A 20,917-nucleotide genomic window follows, 5' to 3' on the forward strand; every position below is an offset into this window, starting at 1 on the left:
TCCACTAGTGGGAGAGTCTAGGACTAGAGGTCACAGCCTCAGAATTAAAGAACGTTCTTTTAGGAAGGAGATGAGGAGAAATTTCTTGAGTCAGAGGGTGGTGAATCTGTGGAATTCTTTGCCACAGAAAGCTGTGGAGGCCATCAGTCGATATTCCTACGGCCAAGATTTGACAGATTTTTGATTAGTACGGGTGTCAGAGGTTATGGGGAGATGGCAGGAGAATGGGGTTAGGAGGGAGCGATAGATTAGCCATGATGGAATTGTGGAGTAGACTCAATGGGCCAAATGGCCTAATTTGCTGCTATCATTTAAGATCTTATGATCTAAATGTCTTGCAGGTGTTTCTGAGTACGAGAAGGGGCGCCTGGATAATCAACCGAGTGGCTGAGAGAGGATACCCTGCTGACATGGCCCACACCCGTCGAGCTTATCAATTGGCCCCTCCACCTCTAGCTGCCTGGCTGTTTGAGAGACATCTAAACAGTCGATTTGATCATGCAAACTACGGTTTGCAACCCACCCACAGGTGAGTAATAACACTGGCATCGATCGCGTTCGAGAAGCTGTGATCGTCTGTCTGTGATCGTTGCAGGAGCAAATGGACAGGCCAAGTGGAGGTAGATGGGGAGCAAAGGGAGATTCATTAAAACTGGCGCGCACCAGGTGCCCAGTCAAGGCTGATCTGCTGAGCACCACTTTGGTACAGCTTTTATATTCTCAGCTGACAAGATTGCACAGAAACGTGGTGAACAGTAAAACGAGGTCTTCAATTATTCAATTCAATGAGTCAATGGTACTTTATTGTCACAGCCCCGCCCTCCCCACTCACTGGGTCCCCCTTCATTTTTAGTGTTTCCCCCACCCCCCCCCCCCACCAACCCCTGCCTTGTCCACCTTTGTTCCCGGCAGCCCCGATAACAGAATGGAGGTTACAGAAATACTTCATTAGGTAACAAACTAGGTCTTGATTGCAGAATAAAAAGATTATCCACAAGTAGATCCAATTTTCTGTTCCAATGCCATAACACAATCAATGAAGTTCCTGAAACTTGGGTGTCGCCACTGCTGCATTCCATGCCTCTACTATTAGGCTCAGTCTGCCATCACATCCCTGTCACCACATTAGCACAAAACATGGGGTATGGAGAGAAGGCAGGTACAGGTTACTGAGTTGGATGATCAGCCATGATCATATTGAATGGCGGTGCAGGCTCGAAGGGCCGAATGGCCTACTCCTGCGCCTATTTTCTATGTTTCTATGTTTCTATCCCTATTAGTTATCAGCCCTCACTATTCTTTCCCCGACCATCTTTGTCTTACCTTGAAGGTACCTGGCTGCTCCCCTTACATTATTTTTTTGTTCACTTTTGGCCATCTACCCTGTTTTCCATTTGGCGTGGTTTCCCATTTTGTCATCGTGTTCACTTGAAGCATTTAGCAATACATGACGACTGATGCTAGAGTTGCAACTGAAAGCAAAGAATGTGGGGAGTATTCACCATGTCAGCCAGCCTCTGTGGCGGGAGAGAGAAACGACAATGTTTCAGATCAACTGTGGGACACAGTGGCGCGGCAGTAGAGTTGCTGCCTCACGGCGCCAGACACCCGGGTTTGATCCTGATAACGGGTGCTGTTGGTATGGAGTTTGCACGTTCTCCCTATGACCGCGTGTGTTTTCTCTGTGTGCTCCGGCTTCCTCCCACATTCCAAAGACGTGCCGGTAGGTAGGTTAAATTGGCTAATTGGTATAATTGTTCGTAGAACGTGTTAGTGTGTGGGGATCGCTGCGCTTGAAGATTGCTCTGCACTTGAAGATTGATTCTCTCGATGTAGGGGTGATGCTCGGGGAGAATCTTTGCCAAAGATCATTGCAAAATGCAATCTGTCTCTCCCTCCAGAAACCAGAAATGAATCTGATTTTTGTTCAGTGGGTAAACTGGCATAAGGAGCTGACAGTTGAATCTTGTATTCAGCATTGTTGCCAATAATGTGTCCTCCTGACCTATTCCACACTGAAGGCAGAGTTTTCTGTAAATTCGCTTTGTACGAATTTACGGAATTCATGTAAAGTGCAGAGTCAGTGGGTCGAAGGGTCTGTTTCTGTGCTATATCACTAAACTAAACAAATGAACTAGTATGGATGGATTTGATGGCTGGCATGGACTCGTTGGGCCAAAGGGCCTGTATTTCTGCTGTATGACTAACTCTAACCGTGTTAATTCTGAAAGGTTAACTCCAATGCAATGCAGTCGTTCTAGCCGGATTGTTATCTCTCTCCTCCAGGGTTCTGAGCCAACATCCGATGGTTAATGATAATTTGCCAAATTGCATAATAACTGGAAGTGTTCTTGTGAAACCCAATGTGAGGGAATTTACTGAATCGGCAGCCATCTTTCAAGATAGTACGTCAGAAGAGGTCGATGTTGTTGTATTTGCAACGGGATACACTTTTGCTTTCCCCATTCTGGATAAGACCACCGTTGACGTCAACGAAAACCATGTTCCTCTGTACAAGTATGTCTTTCCTCCTCGGCTAGAACAGCAGACCCTGGCGATCGTCGGCCTTGTCCAGCCCTGGGGAGCCATCATGCCAATATCAGAAATCCAGGCTCGTTGGGCTACGAGGGTCTTTAACGGTATGCGGACATTTTTCAAAGCATCACTAACTTGCACTCATAAGTTCATAGGTTCATGAATGATCGGAGCAGAATAAGGCCATTTGGCCCATCAAGTCTACTCTGCCATTCAATCATCGCCGATCTATCTCTCCCTTGGGATTTAAGTATAGGAGCAGGGAGGTTCTGCTGCAGTTGTACAGGGCATTGGTGAGACCACACCTGGAGTATTGCGTACAGTTTTGGCCTCCTAATCTGAGGAAAGACATTCTTGCCATAGAGGGAGTACAGAGGAGGTTCACCAGATTGATTCCTGGGATGGCAGGACTTTCATATGAAGAAAGACTTGATAGACTCGGCTTGTACTCGCTGGAATTTAGAAGATTGAGGGGGGATCTTATAGAAACTCACAAAATTCTTAAGGGGTTGGACAAGCTAGATTCAGGAAGATTGTTCCCGATGTTGGGGAAGTCCAGAACAAGGGGTTACAGTTTAAGGATAAGGGGGAAGTCTTTTAGGACCGAGATGAGAAAGTTTTTTTTCACACAGAGAGTGGTGAATCTGTGCCACAGAAGGTAGTTGAGGCCAGTTCATTGGCTATATTTAAGAGGGTTAGATGTGGCCCTTGTGGCTAAAGGGATCAGGGGGTATGGAGAGAAGGCAGGTACAGGATACTGAGCTGGATGATCAGCCATGATCATATTGAATGGCGGTGCAGGCTCGAAGGGCCGAATGGCCTACTCCTGCACCTATTTTCTATGTTTCTATGTTTCCCTCTTAACCCCGTTCTGCAGCCTTCTCCCCATAACCCCTGACGCCTGTACTAATCAAGAATCTGTCTATCTCTGCCTTAAAAATAACCATTGACGGCCTCCACAGCCTCTGTGATTCACCATCCTCTAATTAGGTAGTCTTGTTGTTGACGTGATACCATAGTGTGTTGCACAGCTGTGTAGCTGGTACAGCCTCTGCCATACAGCGCCAGAGACCCGGGTTCAATCCTGAGCTCGGTGCTGTTTGTGCATAGAGTTTGTACAGTGCATTCGGAAAGTATTCAGACCCCTTCACTTTTTCCACATTTTGTTTCGTTACAGCCTTATTTTTTTAACATCAATCTACACACAATACCCTATAATAAAAAAGCGAAAACAGGTGTTTAGAAATTTTTGCAAAGTAATTAAAAAGAAATAACTGAAATATCACATTTACATAAGTATTCAGACCCTTTGCTCTGACACTCAAAATAGAGCTTATGTTCATCCTGTTTCCATTGATTATCCTTGAGATGTTTCTACAACTTGATTGGAGTCCACCAGTGGTAAACTAAATTGACTGGACATGATTTGGAAAGGCACACACCTGTCTATATAAGGTCCCATAGTTGATAGTGCATGTCAGAGCAAAAACCAAGCCATGAAGACGAAGGAATTGTCCGTAGACCTCCGAGACAGGATTGTGTCGAGACACAGATCTGGGGAAGGGTATAAAACAATTTCTGCAGCATTGCAGGTCCCGAAGAGCACAGTGGTCTCCGTCATTCTTAAATGGAAGAACTTTGGAACCACCAGGACTCTTCATAGAGCTGGCCGCCCGGCCAAACTGAGCAATCGGGGGAGAAGGGCCTTGGTCAGGGAGGTGACCAAGAACCCGATGGTCACTCTGACAGAGCTCCAGAATTCCTCTGTGGAGATGGGAGAACCTTCCAGAAGGACAACTATATCTGCAGTAATCCACCAATCACGCCTTTATGGTAGAGTGGCCAGACGGAAGCCACTCCTCAGTAAAAGGCACATGACAGCCCGCTTGGAGTTTGCCAAATGGCACCTAAAGGACTCTCAGACCATGAGAAACAAGATTCCCTGGTCTGATGAAACCAAGATTGAACTCTTTGGCCTGAATGCCAAGCGGCACCGCTCATCACCTGGCCAATACCATACCTACGGTGAAGCATGGTGGTGGCAGCATCATGCTGTGGGGATGTTTTTCAGCGGCAGGAACTGGGAGACTAGTCAGGATCGAGGGAAAGATGAACGGAGCAAAGTACAGAGAGATCCTTGAGTTAAACCTGCTCCAGAGCGTTCTGGACCTCAGACTGGGGCGGAGGTTCACCTTCCAACAGGACAATGACCCTAAGCACACAGCCAAGACATCGCAGGAGTGGCTTCGTGACAAGTCTGTGAATGTCCTTGAGTGGCCCAGCCAGAGCCCGGACTTGAACCCGATCGAACATCTCTGGAGGGACCTGAAAATAGCTGTGCATCGACGCTCCCCATCCAACCTGACAGAGCTTGAGAGGATCTGCAGAGAAGAATGGGAGAAATTACCCAAATACAGGTGTGCCAAGCTTGTAGCGTCATACCCAAGAAGACTTGAGGCTGTAATCACTGCCAAAGGTGCCTCAACAAACTACTGAGTAAAGGGTCTGAATACTTATGTAAATGTGATATTACAGTTATTTCTTTTTAATTACTTTGCAAAAATTTCTAAACATCTGTTTTCACTTTTTTATTATGGTGTATTGTGCGTAGATTGATGATTTTAAAAAAAAAGAATTTAATCCATTTTAAAATAAGGCTGTAACGTAGCAAAATGTGGAAAAAGTGAAGGGGTCTGAATACTTTCTGAATGCACTGTATGTTCTCCCTGTGACCGCCTGGGTTTCCTCGGGGTACTCCAGTTTCCTCCGACATCCCAAAGGCGTGCAGGTTTGTATGTTAAATAGCCTCAGTAAATTGGCCCTAGTTTGTAGCGAATAGATGGGAAAGTAGAATAACATAGAACTAGTGTGAACGGGTGATCGATGGACTTGGTGGGTCGAAGGCACTGTCTCCAAACTAACCTAAATATGATATGGTCTGAAGAAGGGTCTCGACCCAAAGTGTCGCCCATTCCTTCTCTCCTGAGATGCTGCCTGACCCGCTGAGTTACTCCAGCATTTTGTGAAATAAATACCTTCGATTTGTACCAGTTATTTTCTTACACTAAATATGATATGGATTATTTTCTTGACAATTACAGTTCCTCTCTTGGCTTTCAGATGAATACATTGCCATTCTGTCCAGCAGATTCTAAATTCAATATCTGCCACATACTGTCTCAAATTTAATCTGCTTTGGAGGTGCATTTTTCTTTGCTTTCTAACTTGGTCTAACGTTTGTGAAATGCAGTCAAACCCCAGCTGAGAAAGAAGGAAATAATTCTCTTTGCTGATGGCTAATTGATGGTCTGTTCAAGATCTCAACTTTTTAGACCAGTTTAGTTTAGTTTAGAGGTACAGCGTGGAAACAGGCCCTTCGGCCCGAGTCCGCGCCGACCAGCAATCGCCCATTCACACTGGTTCTATCCTACACTCTGGGGGCAATTTACTGAAGCCAATTAACCTACAAACCTGCACGTGTTTGGAATGTGGGAGGAAACCGGAGCATTCGGAGAAAATCCACGGTGACAGGAAGAACGTGCAAACTCCGTACAGGCAATGCCCGTAGTCAGGATCGAACCGGGGTCTCTGGCACTGTGAGGCAGCAACTCTACCGCTGCGCCACCGTGCTTGCTGCCCAAACAGTAGAGTCTTTGACGCTCAAGTTCACAAACCTCTCCAGATTCAGGGACAGTTTCTTCCCTGCTGTTATCAGGCAACTGAACGGTGTTCTCATCAGCTAGAGTGCAGTCCTGACCTCCCATCTATTCCATTGGACACTTTTTGAACTATCCTTAATAGGAATTTATCAGATTCAATATTACACGTGGCGGCGCCTAACGGCAGCGGCTGACTAGCAGTCTGTCCGTCTTTTTTTTGTTGAGTGTCGGTGTTGGGATGATTTTTATATATATTTTTTTGGTTGTGTATGTGTGGGAGGGGGTGGTGGTGTGTGGGGGGTGGGTGTGGGTGGGTGGGTGTGGGGAACTTTTCTCTTCCTCACGGCGCGGGGTGCGGCTCGGCTGCGGGGCTTAACACCGCCCGGTGCAGCTCGGCTGCGGGGCTTAACACCGCCCGGTGCAACTCGGCTGCGGGACTTAACACCGTCCGGTGCGGCTCGGCTGCGGGACTTAACACCGCCCGGTGCGGCTCGGCTGCGGGACTTTTCACCGCTGGTGCGGCTCGGCTGCGGGACTTAGCTGCGCAAGGCTTGGTCGCGGGCCTTTCATCGCCCGGTTCGGCCGCGAGACGTTTCAGCGCCCGGTGCGGGGACTGTGCGGGTCGGTCGGGGACGAGCTGTCTGTCCGTGGGCGTGGGGAAGAGAGGGGAAGTTTTGTTGCCTCCATCACAGTGAGGGGGTGTTTGGAGTCACTGTGATGGACGTTTGTGTTGGGGTTGTGTGTCTTGTGTTCTTTTTTTTTTTCTTTCTATGACTGCTATGTAGTTTCGTTCGGTACTTCGGTACCGAACGACAAATAAAGCTCTGTTATACCTGTTATACTGTTATATCTTTGCAATAAACGTTGTACCCTTTATCCTTTATCTGTTCACTTGTGGGCGGCTTGATTGTAATCATGTATAGTCTTTCCTTTGGATAGCATGCATACAAAGCTTTTCACTGCATGTGATAGTAATAATCTAAACTAAACTACACTAATGTGTAGGAAGGAACTGCAGATGCTGGTTTACATTGTAGAAAGACACACGTTGCTGGAGTAACAGCAGGACAGGCAGCATCTCTGGAGAATAGAAGTGGGTGACGTTTCGGGTCAAGACCCTTCTTCAGACTGCGAGTCAGGGGAGAGGTATGAAAAGGTACAAAGACCAAAAACTACACTAAGTTTGGCAAAGGTTTTAACAGCTTAAGGGCTTGGAGGGCTGGTGTGGAATAGTGAATATAGTGAATAGGAATGGTGAGGAGGAGGGAGGTTGTAGTTTGGGCCTCGCCAGCTGTCAAAGCCATTCTATCAGAGCAGCCAGCCCCTTACTGCACTCAGCAATGTTGGCAATCTTTCTATTTACTTTTGCATGACTCAATGAGCTGAGCACAATTCTTTTATGTTGTTCCATAGGCTTGGCTAAACTGCCTTGTGTTGACGATATGACGGCGGACATCGTGAAGAAAAGGGATGAAATGGCCAAAAGGTATTACACTACATATCACACACATCAACAGCGCAGATAGGGGCCTTGTTATCAAGTTGCATTATACTGGCACAAGCGTGGCGTAGCTGATAGAGCTGCTGCCTCACAGCACCAGAGGCCCGGGTTCGATCCCGACCTTGCCTGTTGTATCTTTGTGTGGAGTTTCCTCGTTTGAACGGTGGGTTTTCTCCTCACGTCCCAAAAAACTTGTGGGATCTGTAGGTTAATCTGTAAATTGTCCCCTCGTGTGTAGGGAGTGGACGAGAAAGTGGGATAACATAGAACTAGTGAGAACGGGTGAACGATGGTTGGCGTAGACTCGGTAGGCCGAGAAGCCTATTTCCATGTCAACTAAATTAAACTAATCTATGGGAAAACCTCCCACCATCACCCTGCCCAGATCCCCTATCATTTGATATGCTTCCGTCACATTTCCCCTCGCCTCTTCTCCAAAGAAAACAGTCCCATCTCCTCTGGTCTACAGGTAGGTGGTAGAGTCTAGAGGTGTCGATGAAAATGTGAGGATAATAATAACAGAAAAGTGATTAACATAGGATTAGTAAATGAATGGTTGATAGTCAGTAGACCCAAGGATATCTTTTATAGTGCTAAAATGGATCACCTTCCCTGACAGGTATCTGCCTGTTTAAGTAACTCTCCTACAAGCAACCCCCCTCCTTCTCCTCCCCTCACACCTTTAGCCCCCTCTCTTCCTTGTGTCCCACCCGGATTCTCATCCATTTAGTTTAGAGATACAGCGCAGAAACAGGCCACCGAGTCCGCGCCGACCAGCGATCCCCGCACACTAACACTATCTGGCACACCGGGTGTGAGATGTAAAATGTGAGTGCTCACAATCACGATGCCAGAGACAAAGTCGTGGAAACAAGAAATTTATTCACGAGTCTGCAGAACCGGGTGCCTCCCTAAACTGAGACACACCGAGACAAAGACAGTGCCTTCTCTTTATACAGTACAACTTCGTTGAATCTCCCTCCCTTCTGCTGAATCCTCCTGACTTATGCTCCTAGTTATGAGTCCCCTAACACAAGGTATACAACAGGGGATAACACAAGGTATACAACAGGGGATAAAGATCAGCCCAGCCAGTGCACATAAGATCACCAGTGCCACCGTTCTCCACCATGATCCTCCCAGGAGGGAATCCCACCATCCAATGCCCATAATTGAGTTCCATTTTTGTATCGGAACATGCGCCAATTTCCGGATTCCTTCGGATATGTCCATTACTGCCTGTCCGTTATCGTCAATATTCAGGCAACAATTAGAGAGGTTGAATTTCCCACATACCCCTCCTTCTTCGGCTAGGAGGTAGTCCAAGGCTAATCGATTTTGGTATATTGCTGTTCTCATCTGCGTTTGCTGCTTTGCCAACATTTCTAGAGCGGCAGCCGTTCGATTAGTGATCACCTCTAATACAGCCTGTAAGCGTATTAGCCGGTTTAGCATGTACACTGGGGTACGATATCCCCAGGAACCATCCTGAGCCCAGGTGGCTGGCCCATAATATGAAATGAGCAGTCCTTGACATCCAGCGTCTGAGCAATCCTGGTAGCCAGGTCCACAAAGAGATTCCCTCCCAATTCAGGAATTTACTTGAGGTCTCTTAGTTGGGGCTGGTGGGACTAGTCGGGTTATCCCTTTTGCTCGTAGCCAGTTTATTAGGATTTCTTTTTGCCTGTCTAGATGTTCCTTCCCCAACCGGGTCCCCATCCCCCACTGCCCGGCTTTCCATAAGCAAAACCATCTCTCCCCTCTGGGGCAGGTGCCATACATCCTCATTCCTGTGTATCCCAAATTCTGCACTAAGTAGTATTCTACCCCCACCTCCTTACAGCTGGTTCTGGTCCTATGGGTATAACATGAGTCATGCGCATAAGAATGATAGGTAAAAGACCTTCTGGTTTGTCCACCATACCTGATGGGGTGGTAACATTTATCACAGCCGTCCATGCATTTACTTACAGTGGCAACCATCGTGAACACCAGTGCCACGCACTGCATTGTAATCTTTTAGTTCAATTGTCCTTTCTCAAAGATCAGAGTCAGTGGTTTCCTCCCTTGCCTTACTGTCCAGTCCTCCTCAGCCGGAGGTTCCACTGATCCCTTTATTCGCACTGCGTGTGTCCACCCTTTCTCTTTCGTCCGCACTGCCGTCTCCATGGTCAACAATACCAAATACGGACCAGTCCAACGGGGTTGCGATTTTTCCTCCTTCCACGATTTCACAAGAACCCAGTCTCCCGCCTTCACAGAATGGATTGCAAAGTCGAGAGGGGGACTCTGTGCCAGCAGCCCCTTGGTTTTTAATTCTGTAATAGAACGAGATACTGCCAGTACATAGTTCCTTAAGAAAACATCACTACCCTCTAGGGTGGGTATTCCTTCTATCTTTCCCAAATAAGGTAACCCAAACAACATTTCGTAGGGGGATACTGCTATATCCTTTCGTGGGGCGGTTCGAATTCTAAGTGAGCCACCACCACTAGGAGGTATTTCCATTTAGCAGTTGCTTCCCATCCGGCGTCCACCACCGTCCATCTTTTGCTATTCTCGCTCCCAACTCATTCCTCCTATCTATTTCGAACTCGGAAAACACGGGTATCTTCTCTATCCCCTCCCTGAGAGGTATCAGAGACATCATCTTTACTGTCCCCTGTAGAGCCGCCCGCTTTGCCATCTCGTCCGCGGCTCTGTTTCCCCGGGCCTCTAGAGAATTTCCCTTCTGATGTCCCGCCACATGTACTACTGCTATTTGCTCTGACTTTGCCAATGATTCCAAGGTTTTTCCAATCAACTGTTCATGTGCTAACTCCTTTCCTCTCGCTGTTATCATTCCCCTTTCCTTCCAAATCTTTCCAAAGGTATGCACCACCCCAAAGGCATATTTCGAATCAGTATATATGGTGCTTTCTTTGCCTTCAAGTAACTCCAATGCCCGCATCAGGGCATAGAGCTCACAGGACTGGGCTGACCAGCTCCCAGGTAATCGCCCAGCCTCTATATCACTTAATGTATTCCCGTCAATTATGGCGTATCCACTGTGTCTTTTCCCATCTATGCACCGAGATGACCCATCTATAAACCATCCACCTCCCTCAGCCAGAGGCTGTTCCTCCAGGTCTTCCCTACTCTTAGTCTCCAATTCTATTATCTCACTACAATCATGTTCTGGCTTCTCTGTCCCTTTTTCCTTTTCTTCGGGCGGGTACAAAAACTGAGATGGATTTAAGTTTTTGTCCGTAATCAGGGTCAAATCATCCTTTTCCATTAGGATAGCCTCATATTTTAATATCCTTGAGTCTGTTAACCACCTCTGGGACCTCTGTGCCAATATTGTTCTCACCGTATGTGGGGTGGAGACCACCAAAACCCCCCCCAAGGTTAATTTCCTGCTCTCCTCTACTAGGACCGCTGTGGCTGCCACTGCCTGTATACAGACAGGCCATCCTCGTGACACTGGGTCCAATACTTTTGATAAGAATGCCACAGGCTGCCGGCTTCCCCCCCTCCTTTGGGTCAATACCCCAAGGGCTATCCCATCCTCCATATTTACAAACAAATGGTAGGGCTGGCCTATTGATGGCAGGGCTAAGACAGGGGCAGTTATCAAGCTATTCTTTAGCTGATGGAAATCCTGTTGTTCTTTCGGGTCCCATTCCACCTTATCTTTCTCCTCTCCTAGCCTGTTATACAAGAACCGGACTTGTCTGGCATAGTCATCGATCCAGAGTCTACAGTACCCAATTAGCCCCAGAAATTTTCTGATTTCCTTTTTATTCCGAGGCATCGGCAAGCCTGTGATTCCTGCGATTCTTTCAGGATTTATTCTTCGCTTTCCCCCACTAATTAGGTGGCCCAGGTACTTCACCTCTTGTTCCACAAACTGGAGTTTATTCCTCGATACCCTTAGTCCCTTCTCTCCCAGGAAATTTAGTAATATTATAGTGGCATCCCGCACCTCCCCTTCCCCCTCTCCAGAGATCAGGAGGTCATCCACATACTGCAGGAGCTGGATCTGGGGAGAACACGGGTATTCCTCTAACACCTGTTCCAAGATTTGACCAAACAGGTTTGGAGACTCAGTAAATCCCTGAGGAAGTACTTTCCAGCGATACTGTTGCTTTCTACCCGTTCCTGGGTTTTCCCATTCAAAAGCGAACAAGTCTCGGCTCCCCTCATCCAAGGGACAACTCCAGAATGCATCTTTTAAATCCACTACACTGAACCAATTGTGACTGGGGGGTATCCGTCCCATAATCGTGTATGGGTTCGGGACCACCGGATGCCTAGTCCGGACCACCTTATTTAATTCTCGGAGGTCTTGTACAAGCCGGAATGTTCCGTCTGTCTTTCGTACGGGTAAGATCGGGGTATTATAAGGGGACATGCAACTTTCTAATACTTCCTCCTTCAATAGATTCTCAATGATTGGCTGGAGTCCCTTTCGGCCCTCGATAGAGATAGGGTATTGCCTGACTCGCACGGCGTCATGCCCTTCCCTGAGGACTATTCGGAGGGGTGGTATTCTCAGCCCCCCTCTATTTCCTTCCCTAGCCCAGACCTGATCATTGATCCTCTGTTCATCCTCTTCCCTTAGTTTATATAATTGGATTACTATCCGCCCTTCCACAGGTGCCGTTCCTATTCCCAACTGGATCTGCAGATCCCGTCCCATTAAGTTTACTCCAGCCTGTGGAACTAAAATCAAATCTTCCACCGCCTCCCTATTTTCGTATTTGACTTTTACTCCTTCTATCTCCGGGGCCGCCATCACTTTCCCTCCTACTCCAGAAATCTGCACATGCCCCTTTCCAGTTGCCATCCCTTCAGGTATTCTGGTCACACTTGATCGTTCAGCCCCCGAATCCACCATAAACACTGTGTCCTCTCCTTGGGGTCCGAGTTTTAAATTTACTAGGGGTTCCCGTTTGTGTCCTGTTAACCCCAAGGAGGGGAACCCCTGACCCCCCCTATTCTTCCTCCATCATGGCATACGACTGAACTTCTTTCCTTAGTTTAAGGCACTCTCTTTTGAAATGTCCCTCCTCATTACAGTGATAACACCTGGCAGGTCCTGCTCTCCATGCCCCATCGCGTCCTATATCTCTTCTCTCGCTTCCCATTCTTCCCCTTATTCCTCTTCCTCTTCCCCTATAGGTCTCTTTCCGTCTATCCCCTTGGTCTTGCTCAACCACTTGCTTTACCGCCTGCATCATCATTTTGCCTTTCCTCATCCCGCCGCACATATACTTTCTGTGCCTCTGTTTATAATAGATTTAATGGTCTCTCATTCCAATCCTCTATTTTTTCTAATTTCTTCCGGACATCGGGCCAGGATTTGGTTACAAAATTCGCCCTCAAAAGTTGTTGCCCAGCGTCTGACTCCGGGTCAATCCCTGAATATTGCTGCATGTTCTTTCTTAACCTCTGTAGGAAGGTATTGGGGCCCTCGTCCTTTGCCTGCTGGTTCTCAAATGCTCGCTCAAAATTTTGTCCCTTAGGCACGGCCACCCTTATTCCTTTTATTATTATTTCCCGGAGTTCTCTCATGCTTCTCCGACCCTCTTCGGACTGCTTATCCCAATTGGGCGAGGCAATCGGGTACTTCACATTCCCCGCTACAGCTGGATGATGCTCGGATCGCTCCCAAATTCTAATCCCGGCCTGTCTAATCATTTGTCTTTCTGCAGAGTCGAACAGATTTCCCATAATGGACATCAGTTCGTCCCAGGTATATATATTTGGGCCCAAAAAACTGGTTGAGTTGATCTGCTAACCCCAAGGGATCTTCCAGCAAACTCTTCATCTCCTTTTTAAAATTCCTAACCTCCGTACTGGTCAGGGGAACATTTACAAATCCGAATCCCCCGTCAGGTCCGCCCATGGGGACCTCCCTCAAGGGATATGCAGTTGAAGTTTCACCCCTCCTTTCCTCTATTCGACGGGATCTACGGAGTTCTAGGGAAGGCAGATTCTCTGCCGCTCCCTGTCCTCCTCCACCTGACGTCTCCCCCCCGTCTTCCCTTGGTTGTTCGGGTATAGACCCGGAAAGGGGAGGCGGTGGGACCACGTATGGTGGTGGCAAATGTTCCAAGGGATCCCATTTGGGAACATTTGGTTCTTGTTTACCTGCCAATTCTAGTAAACGTACCTGAGGAACCCAACAGCCTGCATAACAACTTTCCTCCAGATTAGGGGAAGCTTTTGAATTAACAAACACATTTAATGCCTGCCGTACCCAATCCTCATCGGAGCCCAGTCGTGGCCACCAGACTGAACTCCCTTTTATTGGTTCCTTTGGTCAATCAAAATAACAGAATTTAATCATGATCTCCTTATTTTTATCCCCAGTGCCTCCCTCTCCCCAGAGTTGTAACATTTACCCCAACGGACTATCGGGTGGAATGTTGGGACCTTCTTCCTTTGGTCCCTTTCCCTTGGTACATTTTTATCCCCTGGGTCATTATTTTTAACACAAGAATTACCCATCCTCCCTGTCCGACTTATCCCATCCGACAGTATCCTCCCTGTCTGACTTATCCCGTCCGACAGTATCCTCCCTGTCCGACTTATCCCGTCCGACAGAATCCTCCCTGTCCGACTTATCCCGTCCGACAGAATCCCTGTCCGACTGTTCCTGTCTGACAGAACCCGCATTCGCCCCAACGGACTATCAGGCGGAATGCTGGGGTTGGGCTTACCGCCCTACCCCTCCCGATCGGAACTCCCCTCCCGATCTGTTATCCTCCCGATCGGAACTCCCCTCCCGATCTGTTATCCTCCCTGTCTGACTTTTCCCGTCCGACAGAACCCAATCGCCCGAATAATACTTAATAGTCAATTTTCTTACCCGGGTCCCGTGCACAGAAATTGCTCGATTGATCCCGATCAGAGTTTCCCTCCGATCCCCTGTCCGACTGTTCCTGTCGACAGAACTCCGGATACCGGATTCCCTCTTGTTTCCACGAGTCTCCTATCCAGATATGACTCGCTCAAACCGCTGATGGCAAGCAAGGAGATCAGGGACTGCTGAAATCAGCAGGGTGCACCTTCCCTTCCTTTCGTGCCTCCGCCAAGCGGCCGGAGTGGCGATCCCGGACGAGCCCCCAAGCTTGTGAGATGTAAAATGTGAGTGCTCACAATCACGATGCCAGAGACAAAGTCGTGGAAACAAGAAATTTATTCACGAGTCTGCAGAACCGGGTGCCTCCCTAAACTGAGACACACCGAGACAAAGACAGTGCCTTCTCTTTATACAGTACAACTTCGTTGAATCTCCCTCCCTTCTGCTGAATCCTCCTCCCCTTCGGGCTCCTTCCAATCAGAGCGCTGAGGTGCACAATCTTCTGTACCGCCCCCAGGTACCCCCCCCCCCCCAGATCATACATTGTATGTGCATGGCAATTGGCAGTTTCCCACCCAGGGGCGTATTTGCAATATTCATTTATCTAGTTGAGCAAGCGCAGTAGTTATCCACATAACCCTTAGTTACCTTCACAACCCATTTCAACCCACCCCTGCTACTTTGACACTCTCCTAAATTTATGGCCCTTTGTCCAGTCTGCCTCTCTCCCCGTACCACACTCTCAGTGCTCCAACGAACATGTGGTAGTTCAATCATCCAACCTGTCTCTACCCCCTGACGGTTTAATAGCCCTGTCCCCGGCATCGTGGTAGTTCATCATCCAGCCTGTCTCTGTCTCTGACGGTTTAATAGCCCTGTCCCCGGCATCGTGGTAGTTCCAGTATCCTGTTTCTGGTGGTTTAATCATCCTGTTTCTCACACCGGGGACAATTTTGACATCCATACTAAGCCAATTAACCTACGAATCTGTACATCTTTGGAGTGCGAGAGAAAACCGAAGATCTCAGGGGGGAATAAAACAACGCAGGTCACGGGGAGAACGTACAAACTCCGTACAGACAGTAACCAAAGTCAGGCTTGAACCCGGGCCTCTGGCACTGGAAGGCAGCAACTCTACTGCTGCGCCACCGTGCCGCTCACTCCACACTTTCTCCGTCCCATTCGCCCTATATCCCATCCTTTGAATTCACAATTCACGACTCTTCCATCCTTGCCTCACTCCATTTGTCTTTGGATCCATGGTATTTTTCCAACCATCCGCCTACCAACCCCACTCGCCCCCCCCTCATCCATATCCACCCATCACTCGGCAAGCTTTGTCCTGTCACTCCTCTCTTCCAGCTCTCTTCCCCCCCCCCCCACCACCAATCAGTCTGAACAATGATCCCAACCCAAAACATCACCTATCCATGTTTTCCAGCGATGCTGCCTGACCCTGAGTTACTCCAGCACTTTGTGCTTTTTTTTGAATTTTTTTGCAGTATGTTTCTGTTTTGCGTGGTTTTCTTTTATATTGCAAGGTGCCAGGGGTAGTGGAGGTAAATATGGCAAAGGCATTTTAAGAGCCCTTTGGTTGATGGATATGAAGGGATATGGATCACGTGCGGGCAGAGGAGATTGGTTTAACTTGGCGTTATGTGCAGCATGGTCATTGTGGGCTGAAGGACAATAGACAATAGGTGCAGGAGGAGGCCATTCGGCCCTTCGAGCCAGCACCACCATTCAATGTGGTCATGGCTGATCATTCTCAATCAGTACCCCGTTCCTGCCTTCTCCCCATACCCCCTGACTCCGCTATCCTGAATAGCTCTATCTAGCTCTCTCTTGAATGCATTCAGAGAATTGGACTCCATTGCCTTCTGAGGTAGAGAATTCCACAGATTTACAACTCTAAGACTGAAAAAGATTTTCCTCATCTCTGTTCTAAATGGCCTACCCCTTATTCTTAAACTGTGGCCCCTGGTTCTGGACTCCCCCAACATTGGGAACATGTTTCCTGCCTCTAACGTGTCCAGCCCCTTAATAATCGTATATGTTTCAATAAGATCCCCTCTCATCCTTCTAAATTCCAGTGTATAGTCGCTTCAGTCTTTCAACATACGACAGTCCCGCCAGTCCGGGAATTAACCTAGTAAACCTACGCTGCACGCCCTCAATAGCAAGAATATCCTTACTCAAATTTGGAGACCAAAACTGCACACAGTACTCCAGGTGCGGTCTCACTAGGGCCCTGTACAACTGTAGAAGGACCTCTTTGCTCCTATACTCAACTCCTCTTGTTGTGAAGGCCAACATTCCATTGGCTTTCTTCACTGCCTGCTGTACCTGCATGCTTCCTTTCAGTGACTGATGCACTAGGACACCCAGATCTCGTTGTATGTCCCCTTTTCCTAACTTGACACCATTCAGATAATAATCTGCCTTCCTATTCTCACAACCAAAGTGGATAACCTCACACTTATCCATATTAAACTGCATCTGCCAAGCATCCGCCCACTCACACAGCCTGTCCAAGTCACCCTACAACCTCATAGCATCTTCCTCACAGTTCACACTGCCACCCAGCTTTGTATCATCTGCAAATTTGCTAATGTTACTTTTAATCCCTTCATCCAAGTCATTAATGTATATTGTAAATAGCTGCGGTCCCAGCACCGAGCCTTGCGGTGCCCCACTAGTCACTGCCTGCCATTCTGAAAGGGACCCATTTATCCCCACTCTTTGCTTTCTGCCTGCCAACCAATTTTCTATCCATGTCAGTACCCTACCCCCAATACCATGTGCTCTAATTTTGCCCACTAATCTCCTATGTGGAACCTTGTCAAAGGCTTTCTGAAAGTCAAGGTACACCACATCCACCGGCTCTCCCCTGTCAATTTTCCTAGTTACATCCTCAAAAAATGTAACTGTCCCTGTGCTACACTGGTCTATGTTCGGCCTCTTCTTATGCCGCTCTGTTTCACTGGAAGTCGCCTCTGACCTTGAAAAGAGGACCCGACAAAGATTTAGCGATCACTGCAGTGAAAACTATATAAAAGTAAGAACCATATAAAGTTACTAGACCAAGTGGAACCGTTGGGCCCAAACCTCTCCCCCATTGGTGCAGCATCATCTCCTACCCCCCTCCCTCCCCTCCCCACTTCCCCTTCCCCCTCAACCCCCTTTATCCCCCCTCCTCCCCCTCCCTCCCTCCCCCCTCCCTCCCTAGGAGATAGATTTAAACTTTAAAATGTGAATAACTTTAAAAATGTAACACCGATTTCTATGAAACTACTTGCATTATCACTAAAGTGACAATGGTGAGTAAGGTGGGCCTAAAATTGTCGCACGATCGTGTACCGTTTTGGCTGACGTTCAGTCACAAACCAGATAACAAACGAGAGTTTTAGTAAATAGATGAGAGGCATAGATAGGGTAGACAGTCAGAACCTTTATCCCCAGGGTGGAGATATTAAAAACTAGAGGGCATAGCTTGAAGGTGAGAGGGGCAAAGATTAAAGGAGATGTGCTGGGCGTTTTTTGTTGTGGTGAGTGCCTGGAACAGATCTGGAGGCAGATGCAATAGTGCGTTCAAGCTTCGAATAGGCACAAATGCTGGAGTTACTCAGCGGGACAGGCAGCATCTTTGGAGAGAAGGAATGGGTGAAGTTTCGGGTTGAGACCCTTCTTCAGACATCTTTGGATAGACACGTGGATATGCAGGGCATTGGAGGTATATGGATTACGTGAGGCAGCGAAGATTAGTATACCTCGCTGTTATGTTCAGCACAGACACTGTGGGCAGAAGTGGCCTGTGCTGTACTATGTTCGGTCTCTTTTTATGCCCACCACAACTAGACAGAACTACTATCTACCTCTTTGATGACCCGCGGACTATCCTTGATCGGACTTTGCTGGCTTTACCTTGTACAAAACGTTGCACCCTTATCATGTATCTTTACGCTGTAAATGGACCGATTGTAATCATGTACTGTCCTCTCACTGACTGGATAGCACGCATCAAAAGCCTTTCACTGCTCCTCGCTCGGTACACGAGACAATAAACTAAACCAAACCCTCTCTTTCTCTGCCAAAAAAAAGGTACACCACCTCGCAAAGGCACACTATTCAAGTTGACTTCATTCCTTACATGGATGAGATTGCTGAGCAGATCGGTGTGAGGCCCAACATAATGCAGCTCCTCACCAGCGACCCACGCTTGGCCTTCGAGGTCTACTTCGGCCCCTGCTCACCTTACCAGTTCCGATTGACTGGGCCGGGAAAAAGGCCGGAGGCTCGGGAAAACATCCTGACACAGTGGCAGCGCACTATCAAGCCCACCAGAACACGCGTGGTCTCCAATGGTCAGCAACCGGCCTCTCTGCCAATACTGCTGAAACTACTAAGTCTGCTGATAGCTCTCAGTGCCATCTATCTGATTCTCTAATGGGTCAGAGTGTTACCATGATTCAATAGAATAGAATACTTTATTGTCTTAAGTCGCAGTGAAACTCTTTGCTTGAATACTGTGCTACGGTATACAAATAGTCGCCCATAAAGAGTGTTACAAATCCCCCCACCCGGCACCAGTTTCCCCTTTGTTCTTCCCCCCCACCCTCCTCCCTCATGGTGTCCGTCCTCCCACCAGGTCCTCCATTGTTCTGAGGATCGACACAAAATGCTGAAGTAACTCAGCGGGCCAGGCAGCATCTCTGGAGAGAAGGAATGGGTGACGTTTTTCTCCTCTCCAAAGAAGCTGTCTGACCCACTGAGTTATAGAAACATAGAAAATAAGTGCAGGAGTAGGCCATTTGGCCCTTCGAGCCTGCACCGCCATTCAATATGATCATGGCTGATCATCCAACTCAGTATCCCGTACCTGCCTTCTCTCCATACCCCCTGATCCCTTTAGCCACAGCGGTAGAGTTGCTGCTTTACAGGAGTTTGTACGTTCTCCCCGTGACCTGCGTGGGTTTTCTCCGAGATCTTCGGTTTCCTCCCACACTCCAAAGACGTACAGGTATGTAGGTTAATTGGCTGGGTAAATGTAAAAATTGTCCCTAGTGTGTGTAGGATAGTGTTAATGTACGGGGATCGCTGGGCGGCACGGACTTGGTGGGCCGAAAAGGCCTGTTTCTGGCTGTATGTGTATGGTATGGTATGGTATGGCCCCATCTAACTCCCTCTTAAATATAGCCAATGAACTGGCCTCAACTACCCTCTGTGGCAGAGAATTCCACAGATTCACCACACTGTGTGAAAAAAAACGTTTTCATCTCGGTTCTAAAAGACTTCCCCCTTATCCTTAAACTGTGACCCCTTGTTCTGGACTTCCCCAACATCGGGAACAACAGTTACTCCAGTATTTTGTGTCTATCTTCAGTTTAAACCAGCACCTGCAGTTCCTTCCTAGACATGATACCGTGATAGCTTTGTGCATCAGCTAATAACAGTAGAGATTCACATTCCAATTGTCTTTAAAAGTATTATAACTAAATCTTAATTATATTTTGAAATAACGTAAGTGCCTTGATTAAAACAAATTTGAGATGTTGTACAATTGTTTTTATTGAAGGGAATATTATACTTGGAAGCAAATATGTCCACAATGTGCCTTGTGGAATTTATAATTGCTAATTTTAAAACAGTGTGGTATTTATAATCAGTAATTTTAAAACTGTGTGCTTCAACCATCCTCTTATTGCAATCTTCTTTTCAAATAAAGAGTTAAAGGTTTGAGATCATTGGGATAATGGTGTAAATATTATCAGGTAAACATATTTCAGAAATATCTCAAAATTTCACTAAGATAAAAATGGTATTAGGCTATTTTTCACACAGCAAAATCTCCCAATTACAAGATAAATGTCTTGGGTAAATCTGCCTTTGACATTTTATGAGCTGTTACATAGAAACATAGAAAATAGGTGCAGGAGGAGGCCATTCGGCCCTTCGGCCCTTCGAGCCAGCACCGCCATTCATCGTGATCATGGCTGATCGTCCCCAATCAATAACCCGTGTCTGCCTTCTCCCCATATCATATCATATCATATCATATCATATATATACAGCCGGAAACAGGCCTTTTCGGCCCACCAAGTCCGTGCCGCCCAGTGATCCCCGTACATTAACACTATCCTACACCCACTAGGGACAATTTTTTATTTTTTTTTACATTTACCCAGCCAATTAACCTACATATCCCTTGATTCCACTAGCCCCTAGAGCTCTATCTAACTCTCTCTTAAATGCATCCAGTGATTTGGCAGAGAATTCCACAAATTCACAACTCTCTGAGTGAAAAAGTTTTTCTCACCTCAGTTTTAAATGGCCTCCCCTTTATTCTAAGACTGTGTCCCCTGGTTCTGG

The 20,917-nt window shown here is 47.4% G+C and overlaps 1 protein-coding gene across 2 annotated transcripts in view; it reads left to right on the top strand.

Annotated features, from left to right (window-relative positions):
- The window catches only part of LOC144597952 (flavin-containing monooxygenase 5-like), a 39,566-nt gene extending 19,322 nt beyond the window's left edge, over positions 1 to 20,244 (top strand). The window contains exons 6-9 of one of the 2 annotated variants that reach the window (XM_078407781.1): positions 342 to 529; positions 2,287 to 2,639; positions 7,608 to 7,680; positions 18,650 to 20,244. In XM_078407781.1, coding sequence (XP_078263907.1) covers positions 342 to 529; positions 2,287 to 2,639; positions 7,608 to 7,680; positions 18,650 to 18,995 — 960 coding nt within the window. In that variant the 3' untranslated portion in view covers positions 18,996 to 20,244. The remainder of the gene's footprint in view (positions 1 to 341; positions 530 to 2,286; positions 2,640 to 7,607; positions 7,681 to 18,649) is intronic. The other variant, XR_013547809.1, reaches the window with a different exon arrangement.
- Positions 20,245 to 20,917: the final 673 nt, after the last annotated feature.

Source organism: Rhinoraja longicauda, chromosome 11 (genome assembly GCF_053455715.1).
Source record: "Rhinoraja longicauda isolate Sanriku21f chromosome 11, sRhiLon1.1, whole genome shotgun sequence".
In the NCBI taxonomy this organism is placed as follows: Eukaryota; Metazoa; Chordata; class Chondrichthyes; order Rajiformes; family Arhynchobatidae; genus Rhinoraja; species Rhinoraja longicauda.